The 17,972-nt window shown below is 40.6% G+C and overlaps 1 protein-coding gene across 3 annotated transcripts in view; it reads right to left on the bottom strand.

The window, feature by feature from the left end:
• The window catches only part of lgr6 (leucine-rich repeat containing G protein-coupled receptor 6), a 95,216-nt gene extending 77,746 nt beyond the window's left edge, over positions 1 to 17,470 (bottom strand). Inside the window, exon 1 of one of the 3 annotated variants that reach the window (XM_079587453.1) lies at positions 17,382 to 17,470. Coding sequence is in view for 2 of the 3 variants with exons in the window: in XM_079587451.1 (XP_079443577.1) it covers positions 13,608 to 13,801 (194 nt within the window). In the remaining variant the exon portion in view is untranslated. Of the gene's footprint in view, positions 1 to 13,607; positions 14,042 to 17,381 lie in introns of those variants that run through there. The other 2 variants (XM_079587451.1, XM_079587452.1) reach the window with 2 other exon arrangements.
• Positions 17,471 to 17,972: the final 502 nt, after the last annotated feature.

The following is a 17,972-nucleotide window of genomic DNA, read 5'->3' as shown; positions in this document are numbered from 1 at the left end:
CAAAAAAAAAAAAACTTTTATTATAGATTCATGCTTTCTTTTCAACACTTGAATGTGGGCAAGTTTCATAAAAAAAAATAAAAAAACTTTTTGAGCAAAAGCGGAGAAAATTGTGTTTATGTCAAACACTTCCAGATCGGATTCTAAATGATGATCAAAACATACAGTAGATTGAGAAGATCGAGTCCATCAACACCCCCAAGCTTCCCAGTCCTATTCTGGGTTTATATTTCAATCAGTAACATTAGGCAGTTTTGATTTGTATGCTGTTAAATGTTGATGAGCGTGTTATTTTATATATGTATCTGCTCTCATATGCTATCGCTTGTTTCTGCATCTTATTTGCACGTGTTTTAACGCGTCTAACAGTGAAGACATGGAAAGCCGGAAATTTCCGCCAAGCTTCTGGCAGCTCTTTCAATCTGTATTTAAAATCTACAAGTTTGAAAGTTTGAGTTCGATTATAAAGACTGTGAAGGTGGACTAGTTAGATTATTTTACCTGTTCAGTCCCACACAACCTCTCTAGTTCCATTTACACACTTGTTATCAACCGCTTTTTAAACGTAAAAGCTTTTTAAAAAATCACAAGGGGGTATTACTAATGTATTTTATGTCACAGAATAAAATGATAAAATGTCTTGAGCTTGTGTTAGCTCTATATAGAGCTTAACTTGTAGAGAACCCATACGTAACATGCAAAACAATTAACATTAGCATTGCTATTCATAGGTGAGTGTTATCTTCAAAACGCTAATTAACAGGTTACTCTTTGCATGTGTAGTTTTTATCCATCATGCATTGTGGATTCTACAGCCTCAAGCCAACCCCCAAACCAACACCCACCCCTCCCTGGTAAGATGGGGGGCGGGGGGCTCCAGGTCTGCGAGGAGTTTGAGAGGGAGCAGTCTGGAGCCAGCGGCCTGATGCTGGGGGCTGATAGTGGGCTTGTCCCGTCGTCTGGCTTCAGCGTGGCTCCTCTCTCCTCAGCTGCCCGCCTCTGAACACACTCCTGTTTACAGTGCGGCTTGACCTGGGTCAGGGCCGATAACCATCGCTCCACTGACATAATGGGCAATCCGCATGGAAACCATTTTTGTCTTATGGAGAGGAATGCAATACGGATAAGGGGGAAGCTAAGAGGAAGAGATTAAAGTTTCGAGGAAGTCTTTGAGAGAAGTGAGACTGTGTAGGGCCAAGACACACGCGAACATTTCCGACTTTGCCACTTGATATGAATGCGTTTCCAGTAGCACGGATTTGCTATTCTCTCAGGGACTATACACTTACTTTATGTCAATAATTGTCTCATTTGTGTCAATCTTTTATTTCTGTTTTTATTTCTTTTAGAAGAAACATCTGAGATGAAGAAGAAACGCAACTGGGAACCCTACAAACAGTTTGCGCCAGCGCTTTTGGCATTAAAAAACTACTGTCAGGATTGAATAAAGACACGCAGTGAGAAATTACCGCTGAAAAGGCATGGACATTATTTTTGAGGCTGACCTTGTTGAATATGCATGCATTCGTAGGAGTTTCCCTTTCAGATGCAACATTTACAGGAGGAGAGTATTTAAATGAATCTCTGTGATTTACTAAGGTTTGCGCTTGTCAATTATTGGTATTTGCACCATTATTTAACGCCCCAAAAAAGCATGTCTTAAAATAGATGCTAATTTGCCCTGTTTAGTAATGTCAAGGATTCAGCACATTAAATGATATAGCATACCAGTGAAGTGCCCACTGAAATCAACATAACTCAACTCATGGGTTTGGCTTCAATTTATACAGCCGCAAAGATAAGAGTGTGAGACCGAGAGAATGAAGCAAGAGTGATTGAGAAAGAGACAATGGAGAAACAAATAGATCTAAATATAGACAGAAAGTGAGGGACCAAGATGCGGGCGGCAGAACAGAGTCGCTCCTGCATGTGGTCTCACCCTCTGGTTACGAGAGTCTGGGTGGTCCACACACACTAATACACACACACACACACACACACACACACACACACACACACACACACACACGCACACACACACACACACACACACACACACACACACACACACACACACACACACACACACACACACACACACACACACACACACACACACACACACACACACACACACACAGGCCCTCAATTTCCCTCAGCTCTTAATTCGCTTGTCGTGGTTTTCTCCACAGGCCAGACTCTGGTTAGCCATCACCACTGCAATGCGTCACATAATGACAGCAATTTGCGGTCGCGAAGGGAGAAAACTAGAAAAGAAGACAGAAAGACATGAGCGTCTTACTCCCTTTGTGGAAGATTGAGCCACAAATATCTGAGAGTAAAGGCATGAGTCAATCTAGTGGATGAGGAGTAGAGAAAAAAAAATGTGGAAGGACAGACAGACAGACCCCTGATCTGTGGCTTTGTTTTCCCTTTTGCACATGGCATTAACATATATCCATGAGATTGCATATCAGGACCGATGTGTGGATTCACATTCTGTCAAAACTGTCAGCATATTACGTAGCTTAGCAATGTTTCTAAGGTGGAAAAATGCCGTTTTTGTAACATATGAAATATGATTTTTAAAAGACAGGTCGCAGTCTAGTATAACACCCAGGTCTTTTACTGTAGAGGATAAAGTAGCAGGACATCCTACTATGTTAAAGTTGTATTGTGAGAGGTTTTGTGGGCGGTTTTTTGAACCGATGAGTAGTACCTCCGTCTTGTCTGGATTTAATAGAAGAAAATTACGCGTCATCCAATCTTTTATATCTTTAACACACTCTGTCAATTTTGATAATTTAGCGTTTTCATCCGGCCGTGATGAAATATATAATTGAGTGTCATCAGCATAACAATGGAAACTAATTCCATGTTTCCTTATAATATTTCCAAGTGGCAGCATATATATTGAGAATAATAGAGGGCCTAGCACAGATCCCTGCGGCACTCCATAGTTTACTGAAGTTATGATCGATTTTTTTCCATTTAAATAGACAAAATGGTAGCGGTCTGATAAGTATGATCTAAACCAGCTTAATGCTTGTCCTTGAACGCCAGTATAATTTTGTAGTCGATCTAAGAGTATTGTGTGATCTATAGTATCGAACGCAGCACTAAGATCAAGTAAAACTAGTATTGAGATACAGCCTTGGTCTGAAGCTAAAAGTAAATCATTAGTGATTTTAACGAGCGCAGTTTCAGTGCTATGATGTGGCCTGAATCCAGACTGAAACTTTTCATAGATGTCATTTTCTTGCAAAAAAGAGCTCAGTTGAGCGGACACAACTTTTTCTAATATTTTAGACATAAATGGAAGATTTGAAATGGGTCTATAATTTGCTAGATTATGTATAATTCTCCAAATGTACGTTCATAACTTTTAAAGTCAGGTTTCAGATACAGTCCAGAACTCATTTCAGTCTACATATGACTTTTGTGCTGCAAAGAGAGTTTAGTAAATCACACATGTTTTCATTTTTATGATGCATTTAACATGTTCCACTCGCCATTCATCTGGAACGCCCGATAAATCATTACAAGGCCAAATCTGTAGTTTTGTTTCTGTCTTTTACAAACAAAATTTATTTATTTTGACATACAAGTTTACACTAAACCACTCCGACCAGCTTCTGGGAGAGATGCAGAGAGGTGGAGGTCGAATCTAAAGGAATCCTGATGCCGACATACACGTAAAAGCCAATCTATAATACAGTCTTGGGTAGCTACTTCAACGTTACTACTTAAAAAAAAAAAAAAAAAAAAAAAGTGAATATATCTCATTTAAACTATAATATGCATTGCAAACTAAACAATTACTCCCTTCTTATATAATAAAATAATCAATCAAGCAACCGCATTAACACCAAAAGAGGCAAAACATCCAACATCTCTCTACATGTTAAGACTATTTGCCACCTCCTGAAAACTTCACTCTCTAATCAAGTATCAAAGAGAACGTCTTTCAAAACCTTTTCAAAGCAGAAGTGTGCTATTTAATGTGTTGCCTAGAGAGATGATTATTGCAATAAATTTCCTGTTGTCCCCAGTGGCGAGCAGCTGAGGCAGCTGCAGGTCGGGCGGAGGAAACGCCCTCTCTGTCTATCCTCTTCACTGGCTGGAGTTCACCCTGTCTCTAGAGCTCCCGGTCCTGACCTCAACCTCCAAAAAAAGATGCACAAGATGGTTTGCTGGACTTTGCAAGACATGGACATGCTGCTTACAGATAAAGATTGTTCAACGTTTTTTCCATTGATGTTTGCTTTTGTTTCCCTGCTGTGCATGATTTGGGAAACCTAATCTGCATGTCAAAGCCAATGGGAGACATTGAAACATAAATTTCAGATGGTGACCTCAACATCAGCTCTTATTCTTTTCATTTATTTTCATCAGATATGCTGGGAATGCTTTTGCTTTTCTTAAGTCTCAAAGCAGAACAACTGTCCACATTCAAAGTGGCAAATCATCTCTAATGCCTTTTCGCCTATACCTTTGATGTTTGCCAGCAGTCTGGCAAGTGAGAACATGCAGTGGTTTTAGTCATAAAGGATTGTACCTGCACAGACCGCAAGGTTCTTGGCTGGAATGGAGTTTCTTAATGGCATTATTGGAAACTGATCACAATCATTTATCAGCTTTACCATTTGGTCAGTTTGGAGATGCTACCTTCAACCAGATAGTACACTAGCACTCAATCTTGTTTAACTTTTGGCACACGTCCAAGTAGGCCTCTTCCGTCCATCTGGGTAAGACTTCTGAGCTGTAATTTTAAGTTTATTACAATAAAAATGACTTTTATTCCATTTACTCTTAAAATGCAAGCTAAGTTTTCTTTGGCACAACCCAACGTAGCATCAAACAAAGTTGTGATGTTCAAAGATCTTATTTACAAGGTTGCTGATGTGTAGATTTCTCATAGTTTAAGGACGCCACCTGCATTTCGACACGTGCCTGCGAGGTATGAGTGTAGTTGGCTGGGTTGGGCACTAATAGATTTGTTTGGACTGTAGCTGTGCTTCTTTCAGAGAAGTGATGCCACTCCAGCACGTCATGCACACCTCATGGCTCGAATAAACTAGATCGTCCTTTTCAGAAATGTCTTGAGTCACTCCCAAAAGCACAACAAATTGTCATTCCAACTTGCATTTTTGTCTCATTACAAAATGTTTCCACATACTGCGCAAACCTTACTCCGATATTGAGAGGAAAGCAGGTCATGTGATTCCCCTTTCCTAGTTTAGTGAGGAAACCTTCTCATATAAGCCTGATACATAGATAGTAACCAGGATTCAGCCAGTAATCTTTCCTGATGCAAGGCACAGCCCTAAATAGTTCAGATAAGGAAACATCTCAGTTTAAAATTCCTGATTTGAGCCTGCCTCTGTCTGGCTATAGATATCCTTCCTGGTCCACACATTGCAATCTGGGATGAGTTGTATATTCTCAATGCAGCAAATGTAAGCAAACTCATTAAAAAAGCATTAGGGGGGGACTGTGTAAGCTGTAAGCTGTATGCATGTAAAGTAATCTATTTGGAAACTCAGAAGGTTTAATTTGCCCCTTCATATGAGTAGATGACTTCTCCCATATGTGGATCCCAAGCATCTCTAGATGGGAAGTTTCTCCTCTATGGTTAAGATCATGAATCTGAAATCTGAGCTTCTGTATAAACCATTTCCACTTAACGATCAGTATTCTGGGTCTCTTCCTTTGTCCTCCCTTAAGGTTTCCAGTGGTGTTGAGGGGGTGAGAACATGTCACCTCAAAAGCAAAGTTTATAGCTTCTGTCAGATCCAAAGAGCCGACGGTGAAATGTGGCTAAGGACTTAACCACAGGTTAAGAGACCCCCACACAGACCCCTACAGAGGTCTACGATGGATTGTCAAGTTTGCCCAGGGGCTGATTTATGAACTTCTGCCACTGAAAAGGACAGAATCCACACTTAACCACTCATTCGATAGTTAGTCCCTCAACAGAACCCACATGAAAAAAATATATATAAATTCTTAGAAGTTGCTCTTTCATAGTTCAGGGGAACTCTCACTTAGGTTCACTTAAGAATCAACTTTGTCACAGCTATTCTTCCTAAAGTACCCATAGAGACAAATGAGGCCATTTTTAAAGTCCCATGAAACAGTAAAATGAGAATGTTTGAGTATATTGAAATGTCGTACTTATGGCAAAATACCTAAATCTGCCATCATATCTGTGCATAGTTTGAGACTCTTCTGAAATTGTATGTGCATGCAAAACTAGGAGTTTAAAACTAGTCTAGGAGAACCACTATATTTCATTCCTTCTTTTCTACAGAAAAAAGAGAGAAGGAGAAATGCCACGTCTTCATTTTAAAGACGGATCATTTAATGATCCAGAAGGGAAGTTAGTCTCCAACATTGTTGATAGTACAATCTATGATATATACAGTAGTTGATGATGTAACCAAGGTCTACATCTCTGCAATCCTACACAATATTTTGGGGGGTCCCACAAGGGGTTCGTTCTTCAGGGTTGGTTATTCTACAATGCGCTGAGCAGAAGAATTCGGGTCTTCTCCTCCAGCTCTGGATCTATTTAAAGATGTTCTGGAGATGAGGCAGTCTGCGGTAGGTCCACTGGGTTTATTTATCCTGCATGGGCTCTGACTATTTTCGGGCTGACTTCACAGGGCACTAATTGCTCTCGTTTCACTGTTAGGTAACGGGAAGAGAAGGAAATGAACAATCACTCCCATGTTTGTTTGAGGGTGAGGTTGAGTCTGCGACTCCGCATGTGTACTAGCTTGTACACAAATGGAGTCGTGTGTTAATGACAAGACATTCTACAAGGAGGAAAAAAAATGCAGCCGGCCTGTTTTTTGTTTATTTGTTTTTCTTTCCATTCAGCCTTTCTATCCGGAATTTGAATTGAGGAACTGAGGAATGTATGAAAGAATGTGTTGTTTTTTCCTCCATGAATTGCGTAAATGCACTTTAAATGACCATTATATAATGAAGTTTAAAAAGTTTGTTGTCATGTATAATGAATGTGATTTGGTTTGGCAAGTAGGGTCATAACACTCTCAGGTGTAAACATACCTCTGTCTGTCTTACAGCCTGGAGGGTATGTTGTACACCCTGACCCCTCTCACTCACTCACTACATTGCACATCAGTGTGGCAGATTCCTAAGTCTGTTTGAATTGTCCAATGCTCTGAAAAGATCAGACTCCCTCCCCATTGCCTTGTCCATGACCTGTCCTGACACACAAAGCAGGTAAACAGGCCACTGGGGTACCATGAGTTGAGATCTACGGTCAGAGTCTAAGCCTTCTTCCCGCTTCTACCAGACATAATACATTACTTTCACCTGCGTCTTGCTTCGGTCATGAACCCATGCCGAAATTTCACCCCAGCAAACACGTACGTCTCTGTAAACTGGAGTTTTTTATTAAAACTCACCATTCCAGATACCCCGTTGACATTTGGAGCCTCATTTGAAGAAAGCTTTTTATTCTCTTTCTCTGAGGAACAGTCTGCGAGTACGCCAAATTTGTCCATGTGTTTCATATATTTGTTAACTTTGAGTATTTCTTATTGGAGACTCTGGGTTTTGGTAATGGACTGTTGATGGGGGTACACATACAGCAATATAAATCCACCGGAGCACCTCAGCTGTGATGTTATTCCTCAGCACTTTGCTCTACGCGTGTCCTGCTGCGTTGCTTTGTAGCGGTACCGTAAGCATCAAAGCTGTGAGTGATTGTCTGTGCAGTTTGTCTGCTAGCACCCCCTGAGGGATCAGCCTGCAAACTTACCACATTATAAAGCTCAAAGTGTTCACCACTGCCAGGATGAAAAGACCATTATCACCCTGTTTCATTGAAGAGCTTAGGTGGTTAAACTGAGAGAACATTAGAGCCCTTGGAGCCGTTTAATGATGCAAGCTGCCAGAGCTGAATTCGCTCGGATTCAAAAGTGCGTAAACAACCCTTAAGGTCTGAGACCCGATCTTGAAAAGGCCTTCTTCTAAACTCTCTGCTCACTTTTCACTCATATTTTTTTACCATTTTTATTGACAGCACAGAGAGGGGACAGGAAATGATGCAACAAAGTGGTGGGAAAGAGATCGGAGAATAACAGTGTAGGCTATGTAAGCCCTATACTAACTTCTCTTCTCAATATGAGCACCATGTAGCAACTACTAGGTCATGGCTCCCACTTTGCTTCCTGTAAATACTCTACTGCCCTGCCAACCAACCAACCAACCAACCAACCGACCAAATAAATAAATAAATAAATGGATAAATAATGAAGGAAGGAAGGAGGGGAGGAAGGAGGGGAGGGAGGAAGGAAGGAAGGAAGGAAGGAAGGAAGGAAGGAAGGAAGGAAGGAAGGAAGGAAGGAAGGAAGGAAGGAAGGAAGGAAGGAAGGAAGGAAGGAAGGAAGGAAGGAAGGAACGAACGAACGAACGAACGAACGAACGAACGAACGAACGAACGTATAGCTTGCTCCTCCTTCCTTATTTATATTTGGATAAAGTCCTGACTAATTATCATCATTGAATATCAATATTTATTTATAAACACATCCAATTATGGAAGTAAAATGGGTTCCGAACAGCATTTCATGTCGAATTAATTAAACTCAAATGTGTTTCATGGTTTCGTGACATAATTGATAAATGTATATACAATTTGTTCCAGCTGTATGTAATATTTGACATCATGATTTAGGTGTTAACTCTTCCTGTTTGACCCTTAAAAAATAAATCAGTGGTCAAAAGGGCTGCAAATAGATTTATGGCCCTAAAATCAGATAACACAACACACTTCAGAGCTTGAAGGCATCTTTCACACACTCACTCTGTTCTTGTTTCTGACTAAAAGGTTTCAAGGCCAAAGCACTGGAAGTTGAGGCGGGCCAGTAAGCGAAAACATGTGTCTGTAGCCCTCAGCTCGAGCTCAACATTAATTTGTGTTTGTGTTGAAAATTGCCCTGAGAGAGATGAAAATATATGGCCCTTGGCTTCTGGGAATGGGTTGACAGCTTTGAGGTTTGAGCTGGTTGTATGATGATGTTTTAGCTGGTTGATGCTTGTACTCATCTTCAGTTGAGCTAACCTGGTATCAGTAGAGCTGACATGTTCTGTTTTCTTTGCATGGAAATGGTTTTATTTTTATTTTAGTTATTTAAACATTGGATTTGCCAAATACTGCCTTGAAGTACAGTTCAGTACCCCTGCTTTTCAAATGTACATGAACCAACTGTCATAAATAATGTTATGTATAGTATATTGTTTGTTATGAGCTCAAATATACTGCTTAAAACTATGTAATATTATTTTAAAGTATTTTAACCAAAACTGAATCTTTAAAACAAAATATGGCAATTATTGTTATACTACAGGGCAGAGTGCTTGAATCTGATCGGTTGACAAACGTTAAGGTGTGCAATTATTTTCAGGGAAACGAACGGCTGAAGTAGTTCCAGGCTGGCCTTGACCGCATTACCAGTTCCATATCACTTCGCCAAATATTTTCAGTTATTTCAAAGATCCTTACAGCGACAACAGCAAATGAACCAAAACCCAAAACGACACTGACCAAGTAAATAAATCTAGTAAACAATGGGATAAAAAAAAAAATTCCATGTTTTGTTTTTGCCACAAAATCACGTTTTATTATGTAAGGAAAGCATACACTCTCTCTCTCCCACTCAAACGCACACACATACAGTTCGGACACACACTCGCACAGAAACGTGTTGTCAGCGCTGCTCTGAAGATTTTAGCAACTTAAAAGCTACATGACAATTCTCACTAGCGAGGTAATAACGGCATTGTTCTTGAAGAAGATTAACTTAAGCCCCTTTCACACAACGCATTGATTCCGGGAAATTGGCGGGAAATTACCAGAGTGCCTTCTGTGTGAACGCAAACACGTCCCGGGATTGATGCCGGATCTGGGACCTAGAAACATTGCCCTGTGTGAACAAAAGCCAGGATCAATGCCGTAAGGGGTGTGTCGTGGTGATGACGCATGTGCCATCGCGCGACTCTAGTAAGTTTGTGTACGTCATCAACAAAGAAAGAACTAAAAAACTGGCTGCAAACTGGAACGAAGCAGAGACCAGGAGCTCCTCACCATCCGTGATGAAGCTGAGATCGTTCGCCAGCTTTGTGGAACGGTAGTTAGTGTCATGTTTATGACGCGTACGTTACACGTCTCATCCTGACGTCATGTGTCTTAACGGGATCTTACCGGGATGTGTGTGAACACACTCACAGATCCCGGAAAATCACTGGCAATGTGAATTAACCAAAATCAAACGATCCCGGGACAAATCCCAGGTCACATTATCCATGTATTTTCCGGAATCTCTGTGAAACGGGCTTTACAGTGTCACTATTAGTTACTGCTGCCGAATACTGTTGAGAGACGTACAGACTCAGGTAATTCACACACACTTGATAACTCCGGTCCATCAAATTATTAGAAAATTAGAAATAATTCAACGGCCCGTCGTCACTAAAAAACGGAAACTGTTTCATCATTTACTTAACTTAATAAAACACAAAAGAAGATATTTAGAAAAATGTTTCAACTGTTTTTTGCTTATTCAATGAACGTCAATGTTGTTTCGCAGAAAAAAAAGAAAGTCAAAATGTTTTGAAAAAGACATGCGAGTAAAAAAATCTAAGAATGTATAAACCAATACACAAAAGGTTCAAAACAGCCTCAGCTGGGTCACAATGTATGATATTCACAAACTCTCTGCCATGATTGTGTGTATCAGTGCATTGATGTACTGTGATAATACACTCAAAATATATCTGATGTGCGCAATCTTAATGCATCAACACAGTAGGCTTTTTAGACATTGTACATTAACAAATATGAACCACTCAACAGTTAGTGTGTGTGTGTTTAGGACTGTTCATACGAGCAGTCTCTAACTTTTCCTTGTCGGATGTACCTCAATGTCCACTCCTGTTGAAACCAACAGAAACAAACAAAAACCAGTGCAAAAACAGACTGTCTCTGTGACAGACTTTTTCCGCGCCCCAGGGCACCTGTTGTCCCATATGGGCGATCGCTGCAGAGCGAGACAGGACAGGCATTTAATACTTGCAAAACGTCCAGCGCTGCTGCCTGCTTTCACACAGCTCTCACTTGTGCTTTGCTTTTCACTCTATGAACTGTTTTATCTCAATTTAATGTAAGACCTAGCAATAAAAGCATAAAGTAACATTAAATTCATCTATATTGAGTAAAAGAAGCAATGAAATGATAACATTGCTCATTGCATGTTATTTTCTTAACAAGATAGTTTAAGAAGGTTTGATTGTCTTTGCTAATGTCAAATATTTCAGATCCACTGGATGAGCAGTTAAAAAAAAAAAAAAAGGCCAATAGAATTCCATGATAGAACTTTGAGGAAAATGTATTCTGAATTAGGAGAGGGAGTTAGATGTGAAATCTGAAGTCTCAAGCTCAAACGGGGCAGCTGGGATGACATATTGTAGATTTAAGTACTGGTTGCTAGGCAACTATACATCCCATAATTAAAAAAAATAATAATGCAACAATTGGCCACAGACCCTTCATGCATTAAAATGTTGGCGAGTTTTTAGAAAAGGGATTAAAAGTTGTAGCTGTTCAAAGTGAAATCATAATGACAGGCCAGTGCAAAAGCGAAAGATATCAGTCCGGAAAGCAGTCGCATGTTCTAATGCAAACACTTTTTCTTGGTTTGTCTAAAAGTTTGGCATGAAAAAAGACGACCGATGAATGAGCACTTTCAGTAAACGGCGTCAGAAGAACAGACCCTTCTTGCAGAGCGGTCCCCGTCGTACTTAAACACACACTTTGACATCTCAACAATGACACGCACATCAAAGCTCAGTCAATATTTACATCAATCTCCTCTCCTCCGGTGAAGAAAGAAAGAATTGCATTTGAAAGACTTCTGCTGGTCTGATCTACACAGACTCATACACAGAAACTTTGAGGGGAAAAAAAAACTTTTCATAAAGTCTTTTTGAAAAATTGTGTGAAAAACCTCAATCTGACCAATATAATTTCCACGATATTCAATGAACACAAATATTCGCTAGTGAGATTGTATCAAAATTTTGTTAGGACATGATCAGTCCTCTTTATATTAATTCGATTAGCACAAAATTATCTGCAGTGATTAATAAAAGTAGGAAATTGACATGTACTTCAAATATGAAACTGAAGTCATGCGATGTATTGCACAACGCAATAAAATTCCCTACAACATTGGCAGGATTAAAAGAGATCCAATCCCATGCACTTGCAAATGTCTAGAGACACACCGCTCAAGACGTTTCAATATGTTTGAAAGGTTGCGGTACATGTGTTTGCAATCCAATTCCCAACCATGAGCTATGCTTCCTCCAAAGCCTGAAACACAACTCTCTCCAGTTATTGATTCACGTGAGCTGCACAGCGTTTTATGAGCGAACATTTGAGTCCTCCTTTGCGTCATCATTCACAATCAGGGGACATATGGCATGCCTTAGCGATTAGCATGGACTTAAACCCAACAGGCTTCCAGCTGACATGGAGAAACCCAATACTGTACGGAGCGCCCCTCTGCATCACTCTCCACACACGTTCCCATCAGATACCGCTGCACTGAGAACTGTCACAGGACACATGGGAAACGAGCATTGCTTTTCCCGTTTGGTAACGAACCGCGCGCTCTGTGCGGTTCCGCTCGTGCCGAAAGTGTCCCGTTTGGGGCAAAATAGCTTTGCTAATGTGAGCGGAGTTTGTATTACAGCTCTGATCGAAGGTGCACGTCAGCACCAATCACTCAAGACGGATCACATGTATGTCATACGTCCTGAACTGGTGGGTCGCGATCCAGAAATGGGTTGCAGGTCACGGGGAAAAAAACAAAAACAGTGCTACATTTCAATAATATACCACATCTAATCGGATACCCTAAATATATTGAATTAGAATGATTATATAGGAAGCACTTTATTTTACAGTCCTGTTACCCATGTATATACTATGCACTTGTTATAACTAGGTAATAACTATGTATTAACCCTGGAACTACCCCCAAACTTAACCTTAACCCATGTAGTAACCTTTTATTACCCAGTGCTTTCTTAGGTAAGTACATGTACTTAAGAGTGTAAGCATTATTTAAAATATAAGTCATGTTGTTTTTGGTCATGCCTTCACTTTAACCATGGTATTCAAGTGCAAGCCAAATCAGATGTCATGTGTGCGCTTATCCTCATAAACCATGAACAAAACGACTTAAGATAAAGGAAAACATCCTACAGACATTAAATGCAGGTGCACTTCGAATAATTATGAATGGAAAACCAAAATGTGACTGTTGTTGACTTTTGAATGATCAATAATATTGGTACTGTGTTGGGTTTCCACTTGATGTCCTGACGCAAAACCAGTTATTAACCTTAAGCCTTTCATATCTCCTAAACCCGGCGTCAAACAATAATCTTACGCCGTCCTTTTGAAGATATTTAAAGTAATCAAACCGAACAGCTCTCAAAGATCTATTCGCAACACCTCGCTGTCTCAGCAAAAGCAGGTGATGGAAGAGGGAGGGCGTACTCACAGGTAAGACGTCAAAGGACTCAGGTCTGTTGGCACGCTGGATAGTCCCTGTTCGGAGCAGTCCACGAGCAGAAGGATGCCATCCTCCTCACACTGGCACGCAGACGGGCACTGCTTAACAGGCACCGCGGCACCCGGCGGCCCGTGAGAATGGGCACACGAGACGGCATGCAGGATCAGTAGCACCACCAACATGACAATGACTCCAACTCTTGTCTTTCTGTGGATGGGCTGTGTGTCTGTCTGTCTCTCTGCAGTCTCAGTCAGCTGTAGCTCTATTTGTCTGTGTGTATGTGTCTGTCCTCTCTCAGCTCTCTGAAATGTTATCCTAAGCCTCGTCTCTGTAGATTTATTCTGTCACTTCAAACTCCCATGGGTGAATGAGTCAGTCAGGGGCTTACGCAGGTCTTCTCTCTCTCTCTCTCGTCTCATCTCACTTAGGAGACATTCACCTATTGTAGTGGAAGCTTGCAGCGCTCCTCTCATTGGCTGGAGCTTTTGGAGGGCGGAGCCGCCCGGCACAGCACTCCTCCTACTTTCTCTCGCGCGCTCTTTCTGCCTCGGGCAGCTGGGGTGGATGGTTGGAAGAAAGCAGGGGAGCCGATCTCTGAGAGGGGGAGAACTGACGGACAGAACGGAGATCTCAATTTCAACTATGCCTTCTCATCACACCTTTAGATGTAGCACAATCCTTCCCTCATAATCACTTTTCTACAGCTGCTGACATCCAGAGTTGCCCTAGATCCTGCAGCGTAACTGTAGCCGTCCGTCAAACACTGACCACTTCTCCTGCTGTTGCTCCTCGTATAAATCACATGCGAATATTGTTTCGCTCCATTTCTCATGGAGCAACGCTTACATGGTGTTTTATAACCCGAACAACAATAATTGAGTTAAGCTGCGGGCTCCCCTCAGCCAAACAAACTACAGATTTACTACTTCACTGTCCCAGCTTGTACAGCGGGGTGTCTTTTCACCGCAAGAGGCATGAATATCCTATACAGAGCGAGAGACATTTGCATTGCTTGCTCGGTGGGTCTCACTTTAACTGAGGAACGATGATGAATAGTGCTGTTTATTCAATTAGAAAAGTGGACAATGGGATTTTCCAGATCGCTAGGTGATAAATACAATCTGTTTATGTCTCGAAGGATCATGGGAACTCCTGATCGATTGCCGCCAAGGGTCCTAGGAGTGGCAACAGCTCAATTTTACCTAAACATCTCAGAAAAACACTAGAAAGATGTACCACAACATACACGTTTCCAGGAAATGTCCAGGATATTTCCAGAAGCTGTGTAAGACTTCCTTCAAGATGTGACTCCAAACATCTGCGAAACTCCTTAAGTACTGTCACTGTGGCCGTATTATCATGCACATGATGTTTTATGTTGTGAATTGTGTGTAATATTTATGTGATTTGGATCATCTACAAGGCTAAGTTGGCACTGGTTTCTGGAAAAGTTCCCATTAGAAATCTTGCGTAGTAGTGCCCAAAGCACTGTCCTCTCTTGTTCTGCTTCATTCTATTAGGTTTTTTTAGCTTGTTTTTGTTATGTTCATGGGGGGTCTCGATTGTTAGCGTGACACATTTCCTTTTTTGTGAAACTGTGGCCAGTTTCAGAGAATCAAATAACATTAGTTTGAGTGCTTCAGTTGTTTTTCATTAATCTTAGTCATCACATCTGTTTCAAAATCTTCCTTTCTAGGAGTCGATGCTTTTTATGCTTTCAGCGTTACAGTCCAGCATGAGGATCTCCAGCGCTGCTCATTCATCTGTTTTAGAGTCATTCACAATGGGCTCAAATGAATTCCACTAATTCATTAAAATTCCTCAGCTGAGCCTATTTTCTGTGGAGCCTTTGTTACATGCCCTAAAAAAAAGAAGAACTGTAGTCATTGATGCACATTATGTCTGTATTATCCACACACACGCACACACATACACACCAGCAAAACTCTCACACACCAAAACACCATCAAGAGCCCAATTCTCATGCAAACGTTCATTGCAGTAATTGCTTTGCCCGAGGACAGCCTCAATATAGATCCACAAACATGCAATACTCCCCTCTCTCTCTCGGTTTAATTTATGTCAGTTCAGTTGCCAGTCTTGTCATGCAAGAAGAGATGCAATGTAAGAGATGCTGAATAATACTGGTAGCACTTTATTTTACAGTCCTGTTCCATATGTACATACCATGTAATTACAATTACTGGGTAATAACTCTGATCTTACCCCTAAACCTGATCTTAAACCCATGTAGTTACCTTATATTGCCCAGTACTTTCTTAGGCAAGTGCACATACTGTAAAATAAAGTGCATTCGAAATATTAAATAAATAAAACATAATGATTGCCTGTACCCTAAGGAAAGTTTAATCGCTCAAGGATGCTCTGTAGCTCATAAGACTTAACAGAGCTTTTGTTTCTGGTTCTATCCCTAACATTTCTTAGGAGCAATAAAAAAAAAAAGTAGTCATGCATGAGCTACAATATACAATTAAGATGAGGTCAGAAAATTTGGCCATGGAGGAAAGATGAGAAATGTGCAAGTTTTGATATTGGAAAAAAAAAAAGAAGAGTGTTGATAAGCAAACTTTATTTTGGGCACAGTGTGAGATTACGGAAATCACTTCGGAAACTTTAGATATAATGAATGTGATATTATAAGGGTATTTTTCTTTGATTTAAAGTCCCCCTGTAGTCAGTAATTGTATCCCTTAAAACTCATCTTTGATCACCAAAATTGCATATTTAAACGTTTTTTTTCCCTTAAAATAGCTTAAATGTAACTCTACACCCTTGCCTCATTTAGTATACACGGTTCTATGAATATGCAAATTAGCCCCGCCTCCACTCACTCACACCAGCTCAGAGATCCACTCATTGACGATTACACGTTGACCTGATTGGAACAAGCTAGTTTGTGACGTCAGAAATACCAGCGATTTCAAACTGCGTTTGTGAGACTGTCTTTGATTCACTGCAGTTTTAAGGAGAAAACATCCTTTAGACAATATGCATAAAACGGAACAATATATTTATACTTGCATTAATATCTTGCTTATGAAATTGTATTATTAAAATTAAATAATAAATTAAATAAAATTAAATAATTAAATATATTAAAATTAAAATTTAAATAAGTTTTTTTTCCCTTAATGATAGCATAAACCGTGCAAAATTGTGTCACATTTATGCTTAAAACTAACAAAATATGAATGTTCTCTAAAAACAAGTTTTTATTTAGGCCTATGTATTATACCTGTCAAGTAAATCTCGGAAAACTGGATATTTTTAATGGAAAACTATCCAAAAAGAAAAAAAACATACTAAGAAAAAAAATTGTTTTGCCGTGCTGCAAGACTGAGGTTTGTGTTTTTCCGTACAGCATGAATGAAATCTGCTCTCACTATTTCTCCTGAAGAGCAAACCAGAAAGAACAAGCGGGACTGAAAAGCTCAGACGCTGAAAAGCAGGGATTTGTGAACAATGTGGCGGCAGTAAAGGAGAAGTTGAAAGTTAGACGTGCTGTCACCAAACACAGCTCTGCAAACAGTTCCCACCTCTGGGCACCTGCTCGCTGAGTCGGAGGCCAAAACAGGGTTGGGTTACCTATATGGCTGGAGCTACAGGGACCGCTGGAAGATTTGCCCCATTCCCTGCCCCTGAAGATCAAAGGCCTACACTCCCCTCTCAATCTCATATCCACCCACACACACTCTATCCAAGCATCGGCAATCTTTTAAGGCACAAAAGGGAAGCAGTTACCTGGCTCTCACCTGTCTGAATCTGCCACAGGTTATTCGAGCTCCGTCAAGCACGGAAGTCCATTCAGCGGCTGCCTGATGAGAGGGAGAAACTGGAGACCTGGTTCTACCCACTTACCGAGGCTGGGAACAGACAATTACGGGTGAACGCAGTCATATCTGGCTGCTATGACCACCTGCTCGGTTCACTTGAGGGAACGTCTCAGAATAAAAGCACACGGCTAGCAAAACAACCCTCAAAACTTCTAAGCCTTGACCTCGCTGTGCAACATTCTGGTTAAAATGCTGCAATAGTCATCAAACTGCTACAATATATCATTCTAAAGTATAAAAGGGCTTTTAATGGGCTTCCTTCCCAGATTGAAAATGCTCCCTGTTCCTGAACAATATTTCCCAGTAGTATCAGCCGTTCCATTGCTAAGGAGTTCAGAGTGTTCTTTGTGGTATTGCAAAGGTGTTGTGGGTGGTTGCTAGGGGGTTGCTAAGGAGTTCTGAGATGTTGCCAGGTCATTCCTAGGAGCTGGATAATAACCAGAAACTGGATAAAGCCTAAACGGCCTAAACGGTTCATGGCATTATTCATTTGAATTTA

The sequence above is a fragment of the Phoxinus phoxinus genome (genome assembly GCF_949152265.1).
Source record: "Phoxinus phoxinus genome assembly, chromosome: 18".
NCBI lineage: Eukaryota > Metazoa > Chordata > Actinopteri > Cypriniformes > Leuciscidae > Phoxinus > Phoxinus phoxinus.
Note: the sequence above shows the minus strand (reverse complement) of the source record. Positions and strands in the feature narration are given on the sequence as shown.